Below are 18815 nucleotides of genomic sequence, written 5' to 3'. Positions count from 1 at the left end.
AAATGCAAGGCCACCTCATCGTCTCACATTAAAATAGTTTATTTCAGTTGCGAATCTGTAATAATCTTAAAACAAAATGACATTATCAGTGCCTGGTCACAAATACAAAAACAAAAATTAAAAAAAGACATTTGCCAAATAAATTATTTCCCCCCTTCTAAGAGTATCAAAAGTGCAAAATATTTACCTGCTTTTCAATCCAATCTCACAGGTTGCATTATTGTATTAGTTCCTGGCAAGCTTTTACTGACCATATATATGTCAGCCATCACTGCGAAGCTGCTGTGTAGCACACTCAGTCAAGGGGAGAGGTCAGGTACAGTATTTGGACTCTAGGCTACCTTTCCCTGTGTTGTACAGATGTTTCGCTTCAGCTCCTAGGAGTTTTACTTTAAAAAAAAAAAAAAAAAGCTTGTATTTAGGTTTGTCGCAGAGCAGTGCATTAGCACTGAAAACTTCCTTGCTCTTAGCTCAAGAAAGTATCGTGCATAAACTGAGAACGGCCCAGTGCATTTCCTTCGCTATGAAGCAAACCAAAGGGCAATAGTGAGGGTAGTGGACAAAAAATTAGCCCAGGTTAATGGTCTTGCAGCATCTGGAAAAGGGTGGAGGGAAAGCAGAGACATTCAATTCCAAGCAGCAGAGAGGTCCTGTGACTGGTCTTCTGCACCAAATGAATAACATAACTAGCTGGATATCAGAGCAATGCTACCCTTGCTGAACAGACACATTCAGAATAGTTGGGGTGTGCCTGAGCCCAAGAAAGCGTAGCTACTCCCTACCAATACCAAAAAAATAAAGAATCAGGTAGTTTTACAAATGAGCTGGTTTGATCCTGCAACTTTGTTCTCTGTTCACTTTTATCAGTAACTGAATGGAATCTGTAGTACCCCCCAGTTAGCTATTTCCCGAGGGTGTATTACTGTGAGTGCTCTCTCCACGAGACCCACATCAATAGGTGTTTATACACAAACACAAGGCCTACACACCACTTGAGCCTCAATATAGTGTTTAAGTAATGCCTATGGCCTTTTCCTGGGTCCTTGGACAGGGGAATTTCTTCTACACAGCACACGTGGGCCCTTAGTTTAAAGCCCTAACGTTTGATACCAAAGTTTCTGACTAGCAGAAGAGTCAGTAACCGACAGCTTTTGTAAATCCTCCTTCCGGGCCCAACCCGCTCCTCGAGACATTGTTCAGCTGCGTTTAGAGTGTCAAAAATTTTCTTTTGAACTCTGGATTCTTCTGCAGTGTGTCCAACTCTGGGGTTTACAGCACTGTTACCATGCAAGACCTCAAAGGCAGAACTGGCTACAAACACAAAAAACCCAGGCTATTTCATTACCCAAGCCAACGAAAGCACCGGCTTCAACAGAAACAGCATAAAGCGAGAAAAGTCAGTCTGCTGCTTAAGGTTAGTTCAGAGTCAGTCTAGTGCCTGGGTTTTTTAGCATTTTATTTCTACATATCTCCTCAGAAGAAAAATCCTCTCCTTCCTTCTCATAGCCTGTGCTCAGCAATCAAAACAGTTCAGGCTGCAGGTAGGACTTTACAGATTAAACTCCATTGGTTTAAGTAACATAGATAAGGTCGGTTGAGTCTAATATTTTAACCTGACAGTACCCTTATATATAAGAGCATTATGAGTATTGTTCAAATGGTCTTTCGTTAGTTGAAGCACGTCTCTTCTCGAAGCCAAGCAGAATGCAGCAAGTCACCAATTCAGTGGGTCACTATCTCACCGTTATAAAGCTCTGAGGACTGTTCAGCCAATCAGGTTGTTTGAATAGTCCTAGATCTCATTTGGGTCAGAGGGTAGCTCACTTGGTGGAATATTGATCCATAGTACTGGGCTGCTCTGCTGGAGCAGGTGGGAGGGTAGTGAGGTTTTTAAGTAAACCCCCATGCTTGTAGGAGTGCTTCACAATAAGGTTCAGAATGCTACGCAGGAGTTAATCTGAATGAGAAGAAAACTCATGCAGGATTTGGCCATCATGTACCATAGCATGACCTACTCATGTGGAAGCCTCAGATTCCTATCCAGGTCACTTTGGAGAAGTTTATTAAGTTTACAGCAAACATCAGATAAAGTGACTGAGTCTATGCGGATTAACAGAGAGAAAAAAGGAAGTAGCAGTGTCGCACGATTACAGTTCCCTGCTTTGAAAGGAAACCTTTCCCTTTTACCTTGACGTTCAGGTAGCAGCTCCTTGTCACTAACAAAATGCCAGCTCCCTGGGCAAGCCAAAGGGCTGGTAGGAGAGCCCGTTTGATATAATTAAGTACAGTAACTCCACAGCCTAGAACCGTTCCAGTTTCACACCGAACCATATGTTTAAAAGAAAAAGAAAAGGCAACCTGTATGTTAAGAAACCTTTGAGCTGAGGATAAAAACAAAGTGAGAGAAGCTGAAACGAAGCATCTTGTAAACGTTTGTCTACAACAAAACTAGTTCCACACGTAACAGACGATCGGATGACAGCACTTTTTGGGCAACATAGTTCAAAAATACAATCATTAAAGAATTAAGTTCCTTGATACAAAGAAGTGTCGATATTGTACTAGAGATGTACCATTGTTGTCTGAAAGGTGTCCAAGTTGATTCACTAGCAGGTATTGAAATTTTCTTTTACATGTCTACTGGCTCGTAGCAGCTTATGCCTACAATCTGAGGACATGGGTAAAGTTATGGCTCTAAGAGAGACAGTCTAAAAATCGACAGAAGCAAAAAGGCATCTGAAAAACAATGTACATTTAAATGGCTCAACATCTTAACAGTATTTACGGCTGTGTTAGTCCCCTTCCCTCCCTGCTTATGGCTCAGCTGGTGAAGCTGCTCATGGAACTACTACACAAGGAGCATGAAACATGCAGATCGCCTACTAGCCCCCAGCATCTGTAAATACCGGCTATTGGTTTGCTACAAGGGAGATACCCCCAACCACACTCCTAAATCACTTACCACAGGGAGAGCTGATAAATAAGAATGCTTGGTATGAGGCCTTTCAGAGTTGCAGAGGCTGGAGAGATTCTGTAGGGTCTTCCCAGTATCTCACCATCATGCACTATGGGCTAAACATTGAGAAGGGGACCTGACCTACGTAACAAGTTCATTGTGTTCAGTCCAAACTGAGTCAGCGTTGCGAAGAACTCATAGGTTTTCTTTAACTGAGAAAAAACAAGACACTGGACATAGGCGATGCGGTGAGCAGGACATTAAAGGAAAATAGACTGGGTTTTGTCTTAGATAGTACAGCATTCAAATACAAGAACAATTTGGTACAGAGGACTTCAGTACGTTTCATCTTTTATTCCTAGGTCAAAGATGAAGGAAGATACTTCTACTCACTGGGCCTAGGAGAGTTCATCTAAAACCTACTGTCCATTTCTCATGACTGTTTATTCCTGGAAAGAACTGTCCATGGTTGTCATCTTAAAAAGTTTGTAGTGTCTGAATCTCTTTTAAATCCCTTCAGTCTAATGCAGGCCAGGATGGAATATAGAACCTTTGTAAGGAACCTTCTAAGAGACGTTCCATCCATAAGGACAACTTGCTTAATTTGTTTCTAATTTGTTTGGATCCTGGACTGCAGGAGGGTTTTCCTCGGGCTTCTCCTGTAGGTAGCAAGGGGTCATAATCCTCAGAGGACCCCATGGTTCCCCCTTCATCCCCCGATCTGTGAGGCTTGAAGAGACAGAAGTATTTCTTGTGGCCATTTAGAGCTAGGACGTAACCGGTGTAGTCGCGCTCCAGGAAATGTTTATCATATTGATATGGAATGGTGGCAGCATCCTGGGCAAACTCTAACAAATACTCCAGCCATTCTCTATGCTTATCGAGGCTCAGGAAGGAGAAATGAAGACAGCTGCTCCTGCAGGAGAAGTGAGAGGGAACCAATTTAACCTGTGTTCCAGTTCAGACCAGACACCAGACAGGAAACATCAAGGTTAGAAATTGAAGCAGGGTTGAAGTAATTTATTTTTTATTGTTTTTGCACAAACTATTTTGACTGACTTAAAGCCCTGGAAAGTGAAGCCCTGTATTTGTCCGAACACAGGCATAGCATAAGTGGCAGTAGAGGGACCTGGAGGGGAGAGTTCAGGCTCCATGGCCCATCCAGTCCTTGGCCTCTCTGCTGAGATTAACACTTGCACTAGCAGCAGTACGGAGAACACACATCCATTACAAAGTGGGCTGAGCCCACCAACCCATTTAACGTTGGCTATCAAACAGCTATTCATTTAAGCCGTCTCACAGGTGCAAGCACCCACATGAAGGTGAAGATGTTCTTGGGAGCAAGCATACAAGAATACACGTGACGAAGCAATGCAACAATACACACCCCAAGCCTATCCACTGCGTGAGACTACACAGGCCATTAAGAGCATAGCAGAAGCCCAAAGAGGAATTCCATACTGACCCTGTGAATGTGTAGACTTCCAGGGCAAACTTCTGAAGTAGGCTGGTTTTGGTGGGGTTGGAAAGGATCAGAACCACGTTCATGTGACCTGGCCTCAGGCGCACCAGGTTACTAGTATAGGTAACATCTGTTAGCTCAGTCACTTCGACAAAGCCCTTTTTGGGAATCCTGCTGGGCAGAGAGAATGACTCAAGTGAAAAAGGAGCAAAGGACAGTAAATGCACCTGGGCACTATAAGGAAAGAGTGACCTAGTGAAAAGTCACTCAAAACCCATGTCACAATGTGTTGGCTAATCTGGCACAGTGCAGAACCCCTGAAAACTCACACCCCCTAGGCCCTCTATCCAAAGCCTATTAAAGCAGTTTATCTTTGGCCTGCTAAAGATTAGATGTTCTTTGGCAAATCATTGTTTCTTCTCCTTCATCACTCCACAAAGTATTTGTCTAGGCAAACAGGTGGGTTTCTAAGTGACTGTGTGGTGGGAGAAGGATAGATCATAAATGTAGGAGATGGAGAAAGGTGGGTAGATGGAAAGAAGTTGGCTGTACAGCCACTAGTCTGTTGCCAGTTCAAGGAACTTAGCAGTGGCTCCCTTGTCTGACAGATTTCAGTCACAGCTCAGGTAACAGCTACTTTCCAATCCTCTACCTCGAAGGGGCTTTTGGTCCCAAATATTCAATTTGTTGCTTTCCGCTGACTGCCCATTCCCTGTTCACTTTTTATATCAGCTACACCAAACTCACCCATGCTCTGTTCACATGCTGCCTGTCACTCACACCACCATGTTCACCCCAGCTCCATTACTTCCCTACTACCTACTCACTGCCCTTCCCCAACCTGCCCTCTCTGCCTGGGGGAAAGGCAGTAGGAAAAAGACTGTGCCCCACCAAGCCTCTTGAGCAGGAAAGTGGAGGTGCAGAAAAGGCCTGACTAGTGCAGGAAGGAGTTAGCAGGGGAAACCTGTTCTCTTTGCTGAAGGTTGTGTCATTCTTTTCATTCTTTTCAGAGGGATCTTCTTTCTGGGGGAGAGGAGAGTCTCTCTCATCGCTCGAGTCGCTGCAAAGGAGCATTTTAAAACAGGGTAAGTTTCAACTGAGATGCTGAAATCTGGTCTGTAAGGCTCCAACAGATGGTCTGGTAGATACTCACCTGAAAGCCTGAACAATAACAGTGCCAAAGAGAATGAAGAGGGCTGAGAAGATCAGGGAAAGAAGCGGCATCATTTCCCGCCTAAGAGAGAAGGTTTGCAGTTACTTCTGAGTTCCTACAGTCAACCTCTGCCTCAGGTTTCCAGATCCCTTCCACCCCAGATAATAGCATATAATTTTCCCTGAACTGCTGTCTCCTGTTTGAAGGGCTTTAATGGAAGCTCTCTCATTGTTCCTATCTTCTAATGAAAGGCAGGGAGACAAACGGAAGAATGTTTTTAAAATACCCTAAATGCTAATGAAAACCGCACAGCAAGACAGCCAAGCCAGGACTATTGCCAACAGGTGCCATGTGTTTTCAGTAGCACAAAATCCAGTGGCAGACCTCAGCTTCACAGCTCAACTAGCTACCCAGAAGATGAGACAGAAGTCAAGCTTCACTGGCCCACAGTTCCTCTCCTTTCTCCAAGAGAAGATATATGTGTCTCCTTCTGTCCCCATCAGATACCTCCATATCTAGATATGCTTTTGAATATATCCTCGGGCAAGACAAAGGGCTATTACATCTATACATAAAATAAGAGCTATCCTGATATTTTAAATCAGATTCCATACCAGTTATTATGAAATACACTATCCCAGCAGTCCGAGACATACTCTATTGCGGAGTAGAGCCATCGGAGAAAGAACACCTGTAAAGATACAACAGATCAATGACAAGGTGGCTGCTCTCCCCTCACCCATGAAGAAACAAATCAACTATGTGACTATCCCCTCTGCACCCCTTGTCCAAACCAGCTCAACTACCTCAGAGCCCAGCGGCTGCCCCTGCAGCTGATGCATACACAGTGAAAGAGCCTTGCCTCTCCAATACTCAAAACTCTAGCACAATTCCCATCACTGACCACAGTGGTGCAGTTTTAGCCCTGGTCTACACTGGGGGGGGAATCGATCTAAGTTATGCAACTTCATCTATGCGAATAATGTAGCTGAAGTTGACACTTAGATGAACTTACCGTGGTGTCTTCATCACGGTCAGTCGACTGCTGGCGCTCCCCCATTGGCTCTGCTTGCACCTCGTGCAGCGCTGGAGTACAGGAGTTGACGGGAGAGCGCTCAGGGTTGATTTATCACGTCTAGACTAGATGCGATATTGATCCCCACTGGATCGATTGCTACCCGCCGATCCAGCGGGTAGTGAAGATGTACCCTCAGAGTTAACTAGAACCAGCTAACATAGGTTTGCTATGCCTCTACAAAATTGAGAATACTTACAGGAGCAAGTTCATCATTCAAGTCTGGCAGGACAGTGTCTGAAGAGAGAAGACCAGGGTCTGTTCTTAACTGAGCCAGATGATCCAAAAGGATGAAGTTATCCTCTTCACTGCCCTCCCAGGCATCTTCCAAGATTTTATAAACCACTCTTCCTACATTATTGCGCCTTTCCAAGATGGCCACCTGGACAAAGCAGTAACAGCACAAGCTTCAGAGAACAAGATACCAACTTGGAAGAAAGCCTTGATGTGTCAAATGAGAATTCAGAACTAGGATCCAGATTAAAAACAGCTATTTCAGTTAATCTCTTATGACACCCATGTCAAAGGGCAGGCACAACATCGGAATGGGAACAAGTATAAAAAGTAGCTGCATGTTACATTATACCCAATAGGAAGAGAGATGAACAGCACATGTTCTCTGAACCCCGGCTCCTGTTCTTTGGAAGCACAACACTTATTTTGTATAGTGTTTTTCCTGCACACTGCATTCCACATCACATTAGAGTTAACTAATTAGAGTTAGCCAGAAGGAGAGTAATTAAGAAGCATAAGCAAGGAGGAAAAAGAGGGATGTTTTCTCAGCAGAGATATGAAATAAAACAGTGGGTTTTGGTGGTGAGACATAGGAAGGTCATTCCAAATAGGAGGAGCTGCCAAGGACAAAGCTCTCACATTAAGAGTGGAGTGACAGAGTGAAAGACAGAAGAGAACAGTGCTAAATAAGCAGGAGTAGTTTGGGAAGGAGTAGAGAGAAACAAGGTCCATCCATGAGACTGGCAGGAGCAAGTTCACGGAGGGGTTTAAGATCAAAGAGGACAATTTTGAACTGGACAGTGAAATGAACAGAGCCAGTGGAATCATGAGAATGGAAGATGACGTGGTTACACTTTGTACGTGTCAGAAGGCAGGCAGTGGTGTTCGGCACAGGCTGGAGGCTAGAGAGAGGAGATCGGGACAGATCAAAAAGAAGGGAATTGCAATACACAAGACAATGAAGGTCCAACCTGAAGCAGAGCACGCCAACATGCAATACAAGAGGATCTGTTACAAGTAGAGAGGTCTGATCCTGCCCATAACATGCTCCCGTAATATTTCAAAGAAGCAGCATCAATATTCTCTCCCCCTGAACATTTTTGAGGTTGGGGTGAAAAAGAATAAAGCTCAGAGAGAGACTGAATTACAGATTAGGCAGAAGGAAAATGTGACACTCACGGCAGATTTCCCCCAATATTTCTCATCATCCATCAGCAAGGCATGGGCAAAGTCTCGCTGACGGTCGTTGTAGATATGCACAAACCTCACGGTGTCTTTCGTGTTTGCCAGAGCAAAGGCCACAAATGCCTCATAGGTCTTAGCAAACTTGTCACCCTCGCCAGTAAGTAAAACCACACAGTACCTAGACAACACAATGAAATGAAGGATTCATGGCAGGCCTGGAGACACAAACGAATAACAAACCCAACCTGCCAGCTAGAACAGACCCTGACGAGCCAGAGAGACACTTCATGGTGTCTATCTTCTTACACACTCCATTGCTCAATGTTCCAATCTCAGTCCTTCCCATCTTCTATGTTCCTGTCCCCACAGAGTTACTGCAAGGTACTCTGTTTAATAATACAAGAACAAGGGGATAGTGAACTGAAAAGTGGCATGTTTGAAACTGATAAAAGGAAGTACTTTCACACAATGCACGATTAGCTTCTGGGACTCATTGCCATGCGACAGAGGCCAAGATCTTAGCAGGATTCAAAAACAGATTAGACATTTAGATGTAGAAGAAGAACATCCAAAGTTCTAATACTAAATACAGAGAGACCCCCTCAATGCCTCTGAAGGGATATAGACCTAACCTTGCATTATTAGGGGTTAGGAGGAAACTTCCATGGGGGCAGGTTGTTCCATCACTGCCACTGACGGGCTTCTTGGAAATCCCTGTGAAGCATTTGGCACTGGCCACTGACGGAGACAGGATACTGGATTACATGAACCACTGCTCTGATCTTGTCTAGCAATTTCTATTCTTCCAATGGACCCCCCCACAGAGAGTTAAATGAGACGTCGCCTGTAAGCAGCCACTGGGAGTAGGAGCGCATGAGGATAGGAGGAACTTCCATTGCAGCAAGCCTTACTTCCGCTGACGGTGAGACTTCTTCACAGGACACAGTTCACGAAACAATTTCTGGCTGGTGAGTCTGGCTGCCAGAAGGAACTTGTTCTGGGAAAGGAAGTCATCAATGAGCTGCTTTTTCATCTCTCTTGCCTAGAAAGGACAAAGCAAACAGAAGATCAGCATTGTTCAGCTAAACTAGAAGTATGTTCAGCTCTCAAGGAACATGAATGCTCTAGTGTTAAAGGGTCTCCATGATGAAGATCAACAGGCTGTTTTACACATGGAAGAGATGTTCAGGAGATTGGAAGTGTGGCCACTCATGAATGCCCCTGGAGAAGGGGCATTAAACAGCTGTTGTTGCTGAGGGGAAAAAAAAAATCAGAGCATCCAGTAATATTAAAATCCCAACAGTCAGAAACTGCAGCAGTGACCGAAGGCTTCTGACGACTCAGCATTTACTGGGGTGTACCTGCACAAGAACCTTTCACTATTAATGCACTTTCTCTATGAAACCTCTAAGTCTCATGGACTCTCTAAGGAATTTCTCAGAGACAAGGGTTGGTCCCAGGAGACTAAGGAATTCTGACAAAGCTGAATTAAGAGCTGCCTTCTCTCTCTACAGTCACTGCGCCACTGAAACCCAAAGACCTGCCTTCCTCCCCAGCTTAGTTACTAAACTATGCACCAGTGAAAACCACAACTGTCACCCAGTTATCCTCCAAGTTCAGATGCCTGTTGAAACCTACAGAGCTCCCTCCCTCCCTGACGGTCATTCAAGACATCCTTCTGAAGCTCCAATTTCTGCTCCCATCCAACCCAGAGTTGGTTTGAAATGCTCCACTGATCAACTTCTGATGTATGAAACAGACCAGAAAAGCAGTTACTATATATTTTACTTAAAACCCAGACAGACAGACAAAGATGCAGACCACAAAGTGACACCTGAATAACATCGGCAGGCTTATCAATATGTTCCTTGAAGATCATCATGGTGGGGGTGTAGACATTGATGTTATATTGTCTGGACAACTCTTCAGTCCCTCTGAGTCCAACATACACATATCCAAAGGACAAATAATCTCTGTACGCAAAAGCAGTGAGCTAGAAGGAAAAAGAGGTGCAGTGCATGTTTACATTGCAGATCATGCTTTGATTCTTCCCCAGTAAAGCTTATGGTGACTATTTCCCCATAGCCTTCACAGCACTGTTAAGTCTAGAACAGCCAAATGATACACACAGTCAGCCCATTCCCTTTACCAGGCTTATTATACAGTTAGCTTCTTCCTCATGACAGAGGAAGATTGGCGGGATCCACATGGTTTTATTTTACAATCTAACATTCTATATCTGGCCAGCTGTTTCTTTAGCAACTCATCATCCTCAAACAAACTAGACCCAGTGCTCGAATGGCCCAGATCATTAACTATTTGTGGTGGGAAAGGAATGATGGTTTCTCCCCTTGCCCTCAACCCCACCCATGCCCTTACTTCCACTAGAGATCTGTCTATATGGCAAGAGAAGTAAGTTCTACTCATATTCAGATGTTTAAAACAGTTAGCAAAAGCAGGTCACCTGACTATGCAGTCTCCAAATAACACATATGATATTGCTGGGTGTTCGGGGTGGGTAATGCTACTTAGACAAACCATCCAGCCTGTGCCTATACCAAGATCCCATTCTCTACTAAGACAGGTGGATTTACAAAGCTTTCCAAATGCCAGAGATCACACACACACACACACATTACCTTGTATAGCAATGGCACTACTGGCATATGATCAAACAGAAGAACATGGGGTTTATTTTCCTTCTTCCAGTTCGACAGGAATTGGACATAACTTTTATCTGTAATCTTAAATGTAAAACAGAACGTTCGTTTCAACCTCAATACATTCAGAAAACTAAAGTTCAGTAAGATTAAATGGCTGCATTAGAACTGGGTTCTAAAAAGCTGCCAGAATGTCATGATTTCTGTTTTGTAAAGGACACCTGTGCCCATACATCTTTTCCGGCTAAGGCGATTTGTGCAAAACCAGGATTTTTACACTAACAGTTCTCTCTGCTTTTGCTGATCTTTCCTGACTTGATGTCATAAATTCTCAGTGGCATCATAATCATTTCCACAGCAGCTAACTGGTACTTCAGATGGGGAAATCAGCAAAAAGGGCAGAGTAGAAGTCTAACAATATGTTTATTTAAAAATGTCTCTAGTGATAAAAAGCTCTGTCTGCCAAAAGGGCTCAATGTGCTCAACTCCCATTTACAGGCCTGATCCAAAGTGTGCTGAAGTCAACAGAATGATACCCAATTCACTTCAGTAGGCTTTGAGCCAGGCCTAAAAATCTGCAGGAGCTGAGAATACAGAAAATCTTGCAAGAGATACTTATCAGTTTGCAGGATAGGGCAAGGGAGGGGAAGAGACACACAGTGATGGTCTCTAAGGTCATGTCCACACCGGAGCACCGTTTTGGAACCTGGCCATGGTTACCCTCCAAGCAGACTTCAAACACCATTCCTTAATATAGTTGTAACTATCTCTGGTGTAGTCCCAAACAGTGTCAAATCGGCACACATGTGGTTACGAGCCCTAACGTAAGCCACGTGTACGATCAAATGCTTACCATGAAGCACTGCAGTTAACCCTGAAGGACATGAGTTATGGTAAGTAGGGTATCACCAGTGAGGAGGAGTGTCCTGCTGCCAGCTCTAGCACCTATCTCACCATGCACAAGGGAAGATGAAGAAAAATTCCATCTTGTGCGTGAATGTAGTGTTTCCTTCAAAACCGCCTCCAGCATTTATAGCTGTAACGATTTCACTCATCCGAACCACTATTCTCCCTTGATTAAGGCCATTGCATATAGCTTCAGAAACTTCTGACATCCTCAAGACAAAGGTCACATCAGAGACAACAAAGAGATCCAAGTGTCTAGCACACACTACCACTTATCAAAATCCAAACACGCTGATCTCCCTGTCATGTACCTTCTCTATGAGGTTCCCTGGAAGAAGGCTCTCCACAAACTGCCTCAGGTTCTCTCGGATGACCGCATTGTGGAAGAAGGATATTTTCCCATTAATGAGTCCCAGGATGGACGGTGTGCTGTGTGCTCCCAGGTGATGTGCGAGGCGTCTCTCATACCCAGCGTGGACGACTCCAATTCCCACTCCTGAAAACGGAGGGCAAATCCAAAAAGAGGGTCACCTTGACATGGCAGGTGAATGACCCAAACTCCCCTAAAAGGAATCAGCACTAAGGTGGCTGCTGTTACACAGCACACCGAGAGGATGAATTATTCAGCTGGTACCACATAGTGTTTCCCCTTTTCACATTCTATGGGGAGTTGTATTACTCTGCTCTCAGGAAGAAGTAACAATGGTACCTTCTCTGCCTTACTCTTCTGCCTAAAGGTTCTCTATTCAGCACGTTAAAACCCCAAGGAAAAATATCATGTTAAATATACAGTGCAGCAACGTCTTATCCTGGCACTCTTATTTTGGATTCTATGTCCTCTGTATTGACCATCTCTGGTTATTTAGATGACCGATAAAGGGGACAGGAATTTTCACCCTGAGCAAGAAACACTGCAAGCACTTAACTGGAATCCAGGTATATGTTGCCAGGGTTCCCTGATTTTTATTTTGGACACCAAAATTTTCTCACATCCTCCTGTGTCCTACATGATAGTGGCCTTGACTCTGGTCAAGTTTGGGCTGGCTCACAGTCCCCTTTAGACTCCAGATTGCATCTCAGGACCATTCTTGATGTATATCAAAGGGCAATGCAATGTTACAGGCCAGAACATAGCAGTACCTGACCATGCAACAATCCTTGGTGCTATTTAGAGTGATGCAGGCACTAGGAATGGTTTAATCACACTGCAGCAGAAAAGGAGACAATCGCTGAATTTAGAGATGGAAGAGACTCCCCAGAATGCATCTAGTCCATTCCCTGCCAGGACAAGATTTTCTAATGCCTTGTTTCATCAAGTGCCAGCTATCTACAGGGATAGGGCTTTCACCAGCTCCCTTCAGCGACTGACCCAGCCCTACAGATCTAAAGTGTTTCCTCATGTTTTAAACCTAACTTTGTCTTGTCTCAGTTTCATTGATGAGGACTGGTGTTGGGGAAAAAAGGAGATCAATGCCCCTCCACTTACACTGGAAAACAACAGAAATAAAGCCATTCACACCACATTGATAACCACAAAGGAACTCCATGGCTGAATTCACATTCAAACACAACCCCCAAAAGTTGAAGTCAGTTGCTGAAGCCTAGGATGGAAAGCTTTGAGACAGCCTCTCTCTGAAAACAAGCTGCATCTTGAGTTTTGAAAATTTGCTTCTCTTACCCAGCACTTCTAGCTCCTGAACAACCTCCTTCCACACAGGCTCAATGTGGATACAGCTGAAGCACCAGTCCGAGGTTATTTTAATGAGGTAGGGCTTTTTGAAACTGTCCGGTACAATCTCGTTCACGTAGTGCGAAAAATGCAGCAAGTACTTCTCATCGGAGGAGTCTCGTCGCTCCGAATTAAACGGGAAGTGGAAAAAGGATTCGTCAAAGTAAAAGCTTTCGTGGAAGTGATGGAACTGGCGGTGCTGCTGCTGAGGGTACCCCGGGTTCTCACCCACGTCTCCGTAACGATCAAAGTTTGATCTCTTTTCCTCATTGGAGAGGATCTGTCAAGCACAGAGTTAAGAAGAGTTGAAAAGAAACAAGGCCTGGCACATGTTGAGAGGGAACGGGAAGGATGATAATTCCCCTTCTGAAAATGATATTATAGCCATAAGGAGCAGATACACTGGGAAGAGGACATACATAGGTGCTGGAACAGAATGTGGGGGTCTGCAGCACCCCCTGACTTGAAGTGGTTTCCATTATATATAGGATTTGCAATTTAGTTGAATGGCTCTCAGCACCCCCACTATAAAAAATGTTCCAACACCCTGGAAGAGGAATTCCTTTTCCTGAACATCTACCCAGTTGAGCTCCAAGAAAGAGAACTGTCATGTCTTTTACACCTATGTCTCTGGAGACAAATCCATGTATGTGGCATGGAGTGAGACAGAGTTCACACAAATAAACAGAACATTTATTTGGAGAATTTTGTACAAACCTACTCACTAGCTAACCAATCTTTTTAAATATTAATTTCTGGCTTCCTAGTTCTGTGATGCTGTCTTCCAAATTCCTTTATCATTTCAGTTTCTCAGCTAAGAGGCCATAAAAATGAGTCCTAAAACCAACATAGTCTAGAAGACTATTGTGGTTTTCTCGTAATGTCAAACATCTAACAGCCACGTGAATTTGAAGAGCTGAAGCGCTTAGGAAGACAAGCAGCACTTTAAGCGGAAACTGCCGATTGAGCTGGGAGATGAGAATTCAGTTTATTCCTAGGGACTCAGCATGGATGTAAGAAGAGCATCAGCTGAGATGCCACATGCTGAGGTAGCTGCTTGTGTGAGGCTTGGATGAGTGACCTGCAAGTGCTACTTATGCAAATAATATTTTAGAAGTGACTAAAGCTCTCAAGCTATTAACCCCACTTACATCATCACTGGAATATGCATAACGAATATGAAGAGGTAGCACCAGCCTGCTTTGCTGAACTCAGTGGATACCCCATACTCTTTGCTTTAATTAATTAATACTCTTTGATTAATTCACATCTCCCCCAATAGCTGGGGAAGTGTTAAATGGATATGCAGGTGTTTTTTTTTAAAATCAGCAGCATCCAGGGGCTAGTTTTTCCTCAAGAAAACCTAGACAAAGATTCCACCAGCCTACCCTGCCATACACAGAGCAGAGAAATTGTTCCATGTAGATATAACTGGAAAATAGTAAAGGCTACTTGTAAAAGATGAACAGCATTTTCCGGGTTCTAATATACATCCTGAAAGCAGCACAAAGTTACCAAACAGTGTTTAATACCTCATAGGCCTTGCTAATTTGTATAAACTTATCTTCTGCTCCTGGGTCCTTGTTTTTGTCAGGGTGCCTACAATGCAAAAAATAAAGAAAATGGATTTTGTCCTTTAGAAAGCATCAGCAATTTATCACAGGGAGTCACAGCGAGCCACAAGTGTTTTCAGCTTCAGTTCAATACTCATACTAAGCGGGATATGTAGACATTAATGCCATTTACTGGTATCCACTTCTTAATCCATCTGATGCAGATTTATAGGAAAAGTCTATTTCTCCTACCCAGGCTGAACCACATAAAGAATTTCAATGGGATTTGAGTGGTGTATGTATTTCCTCAGTTTTGAATTTTATTTCATAAATAAATGGTCCAAGTGGAGCTAAAAAGTTGATTTAACACCAGGCAGTAAATTCCTTCAGCAACAATCCTACCAATTTCAAAGATGCATGCTCTAGCTGCTGCCCTATATATATCAGGCAGAGCAGCTACTTGGTACATGGTAACTAAGTTAATAGTTTTCCATTATAGCATTAGACCACAACCTTAACGCTTAGGTTCTTTGAGACCCCAGAAGATATCAGATAATCATGTTTTTCCAGATGCTGTACATCAGCTCTTCTCTCCAGTGTATGAAACAGGTGTTAAGGTATGGTCATAATTTGGCTTAACTTAATTCACTTCCTCTTTTAGGACTCTTGAAAATTTGACTTAAAAAAAAAAAAGCTCACTAACTAGAAGTTAGTCATGATCAAATTTATATATATAAAAATAATAATAGATTTACTCAGTTGAGTTACTGGATGTGACGAGAACACATAACTAGTTAGAGAAATTAACAAGCGAATGTTATCCTGTTGCAGTTCCTACAACAACCTTAAAGATATAGCACAGAAGTTATTAAAAGACATTTGTTTCTTAACTTTCTGCCCTTGATGATTCTTCCTATATGCTATATTTTGTAATGTACAAGATAGAGGGGGAAAGAGTTTCATATTAGACCCTCCAGAGTCTGATATCCAGAGTACTGGATGAAGTGGAAGTTAGTATCATCAGAAAATATTACACCATGTGCAATGTGCAAAAATAACTAAAATTTAGGGCCAGATCCTGCAATTCTTGTTGTCAACCTGTGGAACAGTCCCACTGAAGTCGGCAGGTCATTTGTGTGAGTAAGGGACATGGGATCAAGACTCTCATCATATATACAAAACATAATGTATGATTAGCCTTTTACTTAGAATACACATGCAAACAAGATAACTAACATTATAGGTCCAATTCGACAAACCTTTTCTTGAGTAGTACTTACTCACAAAAGATGTGCCATTGAATTCAATGGGACTACTGAAGTAAGTACTTCTCTTTCAGGCTGCATAATTGCCCTTTATTAGGAAAGTTTTCCTTCTCCTTTTTATTAAAAAAAAAAAAAAAGTTTCTCTCTGGCCAACAGATACATTTACTTAAGAACAGTGGGCCAGCTCCTCAGCTGAAATAAATCATTGTAGTTCCATAGTGGATTTAAGCTGATGTACACCAGGTGAGGCACTGGCTCACTATTCAGAATATGGTTTTATTCAACATGGTAAGAGCACGTATACTGTATATAGAGGGGAAAACAGTTATTGTACCATTTTAAATGTCTTTGTTTTTATTTTGTAGATGATGGTTTCTCTCGCAAACATTTTGTGCACTGGTGAAAATAGCTGACTCTAGCTTGCAGAAACCATTTAATATGCAAAATATTTTGATCCACCTACCATTCCCGGGCGAGCTTCTTATAAGCCTTTTTAATGTCAGCCTGGCTGGATGTCCTGCTAACCCCAAGGATTCTGTATGGGTCAAAATCCACTGCAGACAAAATTTGCAGGACCAAGACCAGAACCAGGACCACAACCAACGAGATGCTTAACTTTTTCAGTTCCATTTCTCTTCCTTTAGGCAACCTGGACAGGAGAGTTTCCATATGCATAAGACAGAAGTGCAAAACTAGAGACTGATGCAAAATCCAGGAACCCCTATATTTAGTCCTGGACCACTGGCAAAAGAACTAAAAAACCAAAGGCCCCATCTCCTTCAAACAACCAAGACCAGAATTCATGTCTTATATTACTAAAAAGGTAGGATTTGGAGAGAGTCTGTTCCAGCCCTTGCATGTCATGAAATATCACATCATTCTAATTATAATTTTGCTTCACCTACAGTTCAACATTTTAGTAGCTTCGATCTTGAGAATTCTAGAGTAAGAGACCTGTGCTTTACACCTACTAACAGTTCACTACCAGTTTTAAGGTATTAAAAAGCAGTAAACTGTAGCTGTTTCTGCTATTCCATCATTTATTCATTTATCAGGACTAGCAGATACTTAAAAGGACCAGTACACTTTTCTAAATGCTAGTACTACACTAGCAAATCAGAAACCAAAGAACTCTGGTGGCTGACAGTTAGATGGGACCACGTTAGTTGAAGGGACAATGCCATTGTGAACTCTAGTCAGTTTCAAAAAAGTGAGTTAGAATATTTTCAGGTACCACATCTGCCCCTCAGCCCCCAGTGTTGTGTTTTTAAAACTGTATTTTCCAAAAATTGTTTCTCTCTCCTGTTCACGTATAAGATCCACAGAATCACCTCCTGAAACTAAATGCACAATGACAGCGGGTTGACTACTTAAAATGCTGCCAACCACACAATTAAATAAAATGAAAGAATACAAAAAAAAATTTTTAACAATCTGTCACCGTTATCTTGAGCGCTGCTTGCAACAGTTAAGTGAAACCATTTCTCACAGATGGGGTGAGATTTTTAAACTGATCATGTAAATACATTTATTCACAGATGTTAGTTATAACAGATTATTAATAGTGGAGATTTTTTGTAATCCAGTTTTTCACTATTTACACTCTTTATTTATAGTCTGCATAGTTCACAGCTTGGGCAGTGGATATCAATGCAGTCAGTTTTACCATCCGGTTCTTAGAGCTACAATCTTTGGTCTCCAGACACTATCTAGCAGCGGCTGTTTATCTGTTTAAAGAGAAATCCTAGCACTGGACATTGAACAGTAACCCCACCCCCCTTCAAAAATCACAAAACGTATGTCTCAGGTTTTCCAAACCCTTATTGTTATGAAATGTAAATCTGGAGGCACGTGATCTGACAGCGCAGCTGCTGACACCTCGGGCTCCCCCAGGCAGGGGGCTGCGGTGGGGGGACGAGAGAGGAGCCAGGGGCCCAGGAATAGCGCACCCGATCCGTCTCTGCCCCCGTGCTTCCCAAGGCTACTCCCCAGCAGGGCTCTGCCAGCCCCACAGCTGCCCTCTGGGCTCACCCGCAGCCAGGCGCCCCGACTGTCACCCCCGCTGCCCCTTGCCAGGCCGCAGGCGGCGCTCGGAGCGCGAGCCCCGGACCCGGCGGGACGGGCCGCGGGAAGGGTCAGCCCTAGATCACATGGCGAAGCCCCTTAAAGGGCCAGCGCCCACCCCGAGGCCGGGACCCCTGTGGGGGGGGGCGATACCCACCCTGCGCTCCGGGGGCCCGGTCCCGGCTTCCGGCTTCGCCGCCCCGCCTCTCGCCGTCACCATAGAGACGGCGCAGTGCTCACTTCCGCTCTCTGCTCCACCCGGTCATAGAGAGGGACACGGACCATAGAGCAGCGCGGCGCTCCGAGGGCTAGCGAGTACCATCCTGCGGAGCATGACGGGATACAAGCGAAGACTCCCGGGGTGGGGGATGCCTTGTTGTAACCACCTTTCGTGTCGCGGCAGGAGTATCGTGATGTGAAGTCATGGTGAGACACTGGCCCGTGTCATCACAGCACCATGACCTGGGGCGTGACGACATGTCATGATGTCAGCTTGCGTCACGGTGGTGCTGCGTCACTATGTGACGTCATGTCTCGATGTCAGCCCATGTCTCCGTCACAATGGCACTGTAT

At 43.8% G+C, this 18815-nt stretch overlaps 1 protein-coding gene across 4 annotated transcripts; it reads right to left on the bottom strand.

Moving 5' to 3' along the window:
* Positions 1-23: 23 nt before the first annotated feature.
* On the bottom strand, positions 24-18477 carry DNAJC16 (DnaJ heat shock protein family (Hsp40) member C16). Of its 4 annotated transcripts, XR_007770819.1 has the most exons (16): positions 18400-18477; positions 16642-16827; positions 14893-14959; positions 13310-13640; positions 11943-12127; positions 10705-10809; positions 9900-10058; positions 8977-9107; positions 8060-8243; positions 6846-7028; positions 6186-6262; positions 5572-5652; positions 5383-5478; positions 4422-4592; positions 2963-3872; positions 24-2668 (listed from the first exon to the last, which is right to left on the bottom strand). XR_007770819.1 is itself a non-coding variant. In XM_050931842.1 (15 exons), the coding sequence occupies exons 2-15, from the start codon at positions 16806-16808 to the stop codon at positions 3473-3475; spliced, it is 2337 nt and encodes a 778-aa protein (XP_050787799.1). In that variant the 5' UTR covers positions 16809-16827; positions 18400-18477; the 3' UTR covers positions 24-3472. The 4 variants fall into 4 exon arrangements, 3 of the variants coding, with proteins under 3 accessions (XP_050787799.1, XP_050787800.1, XP_050787801.1); XM_050931842.1 differs by having other exon boundaries at positions 24-3872; XM_050931843.1 differs by having other exon boundaries at positions 24-3872; positions 4422-4589.
* Positions 18478-18815: the final 338 nt, after the last annotated feature.

Source organism: Gopherus flavomarginatus, chromosome 21 (genome assembly GCF_025201925.1).
Source record: "Gopherus flavomarginatus isolate rGopFla2 chromosome 21, rGopFla2.mat.asm, whole genome shotgun sequence".
In the NCBI taxonomy this organism is placed as follows: domain Eukaryota; kingdom Metazoa; phylum Chordata; order Testudines; family Testudinidae; genus Gopherus; species Gopherus flavomarginatus.
The sequence above is the reverse complement of the archived record's forward strand: the minus strand, read 5'-3'. Positions and strand labels throughout refer to the sequence as shown.

Excerpts from the sequence above, each read along its gene's own strand:
- DNAJC16 (XM_050931842.1), bottom strand. The coding sequence starts at position 16,808 with ATGGAACTGAAAAAGTTAAGCATCTCGTTGGTTGTGGTCCTGGTTCTG. Across the intron at positions 10,059-10,704 it reads TAGTGCCATTGCTATACAAG|CTCACTGCTTTTGCGTACAG; the intron begins GTAATGTGTGTG and ends TTTTCCTTCTAG. Across the intron at positions 7,029-8,059 it reads AATATTGGGGGAAATCTGCC|GTGGCCATCTTGGAAAGGCG; the intron begins GTGAGTGTCACA and ends TGCTTTGTCCAG.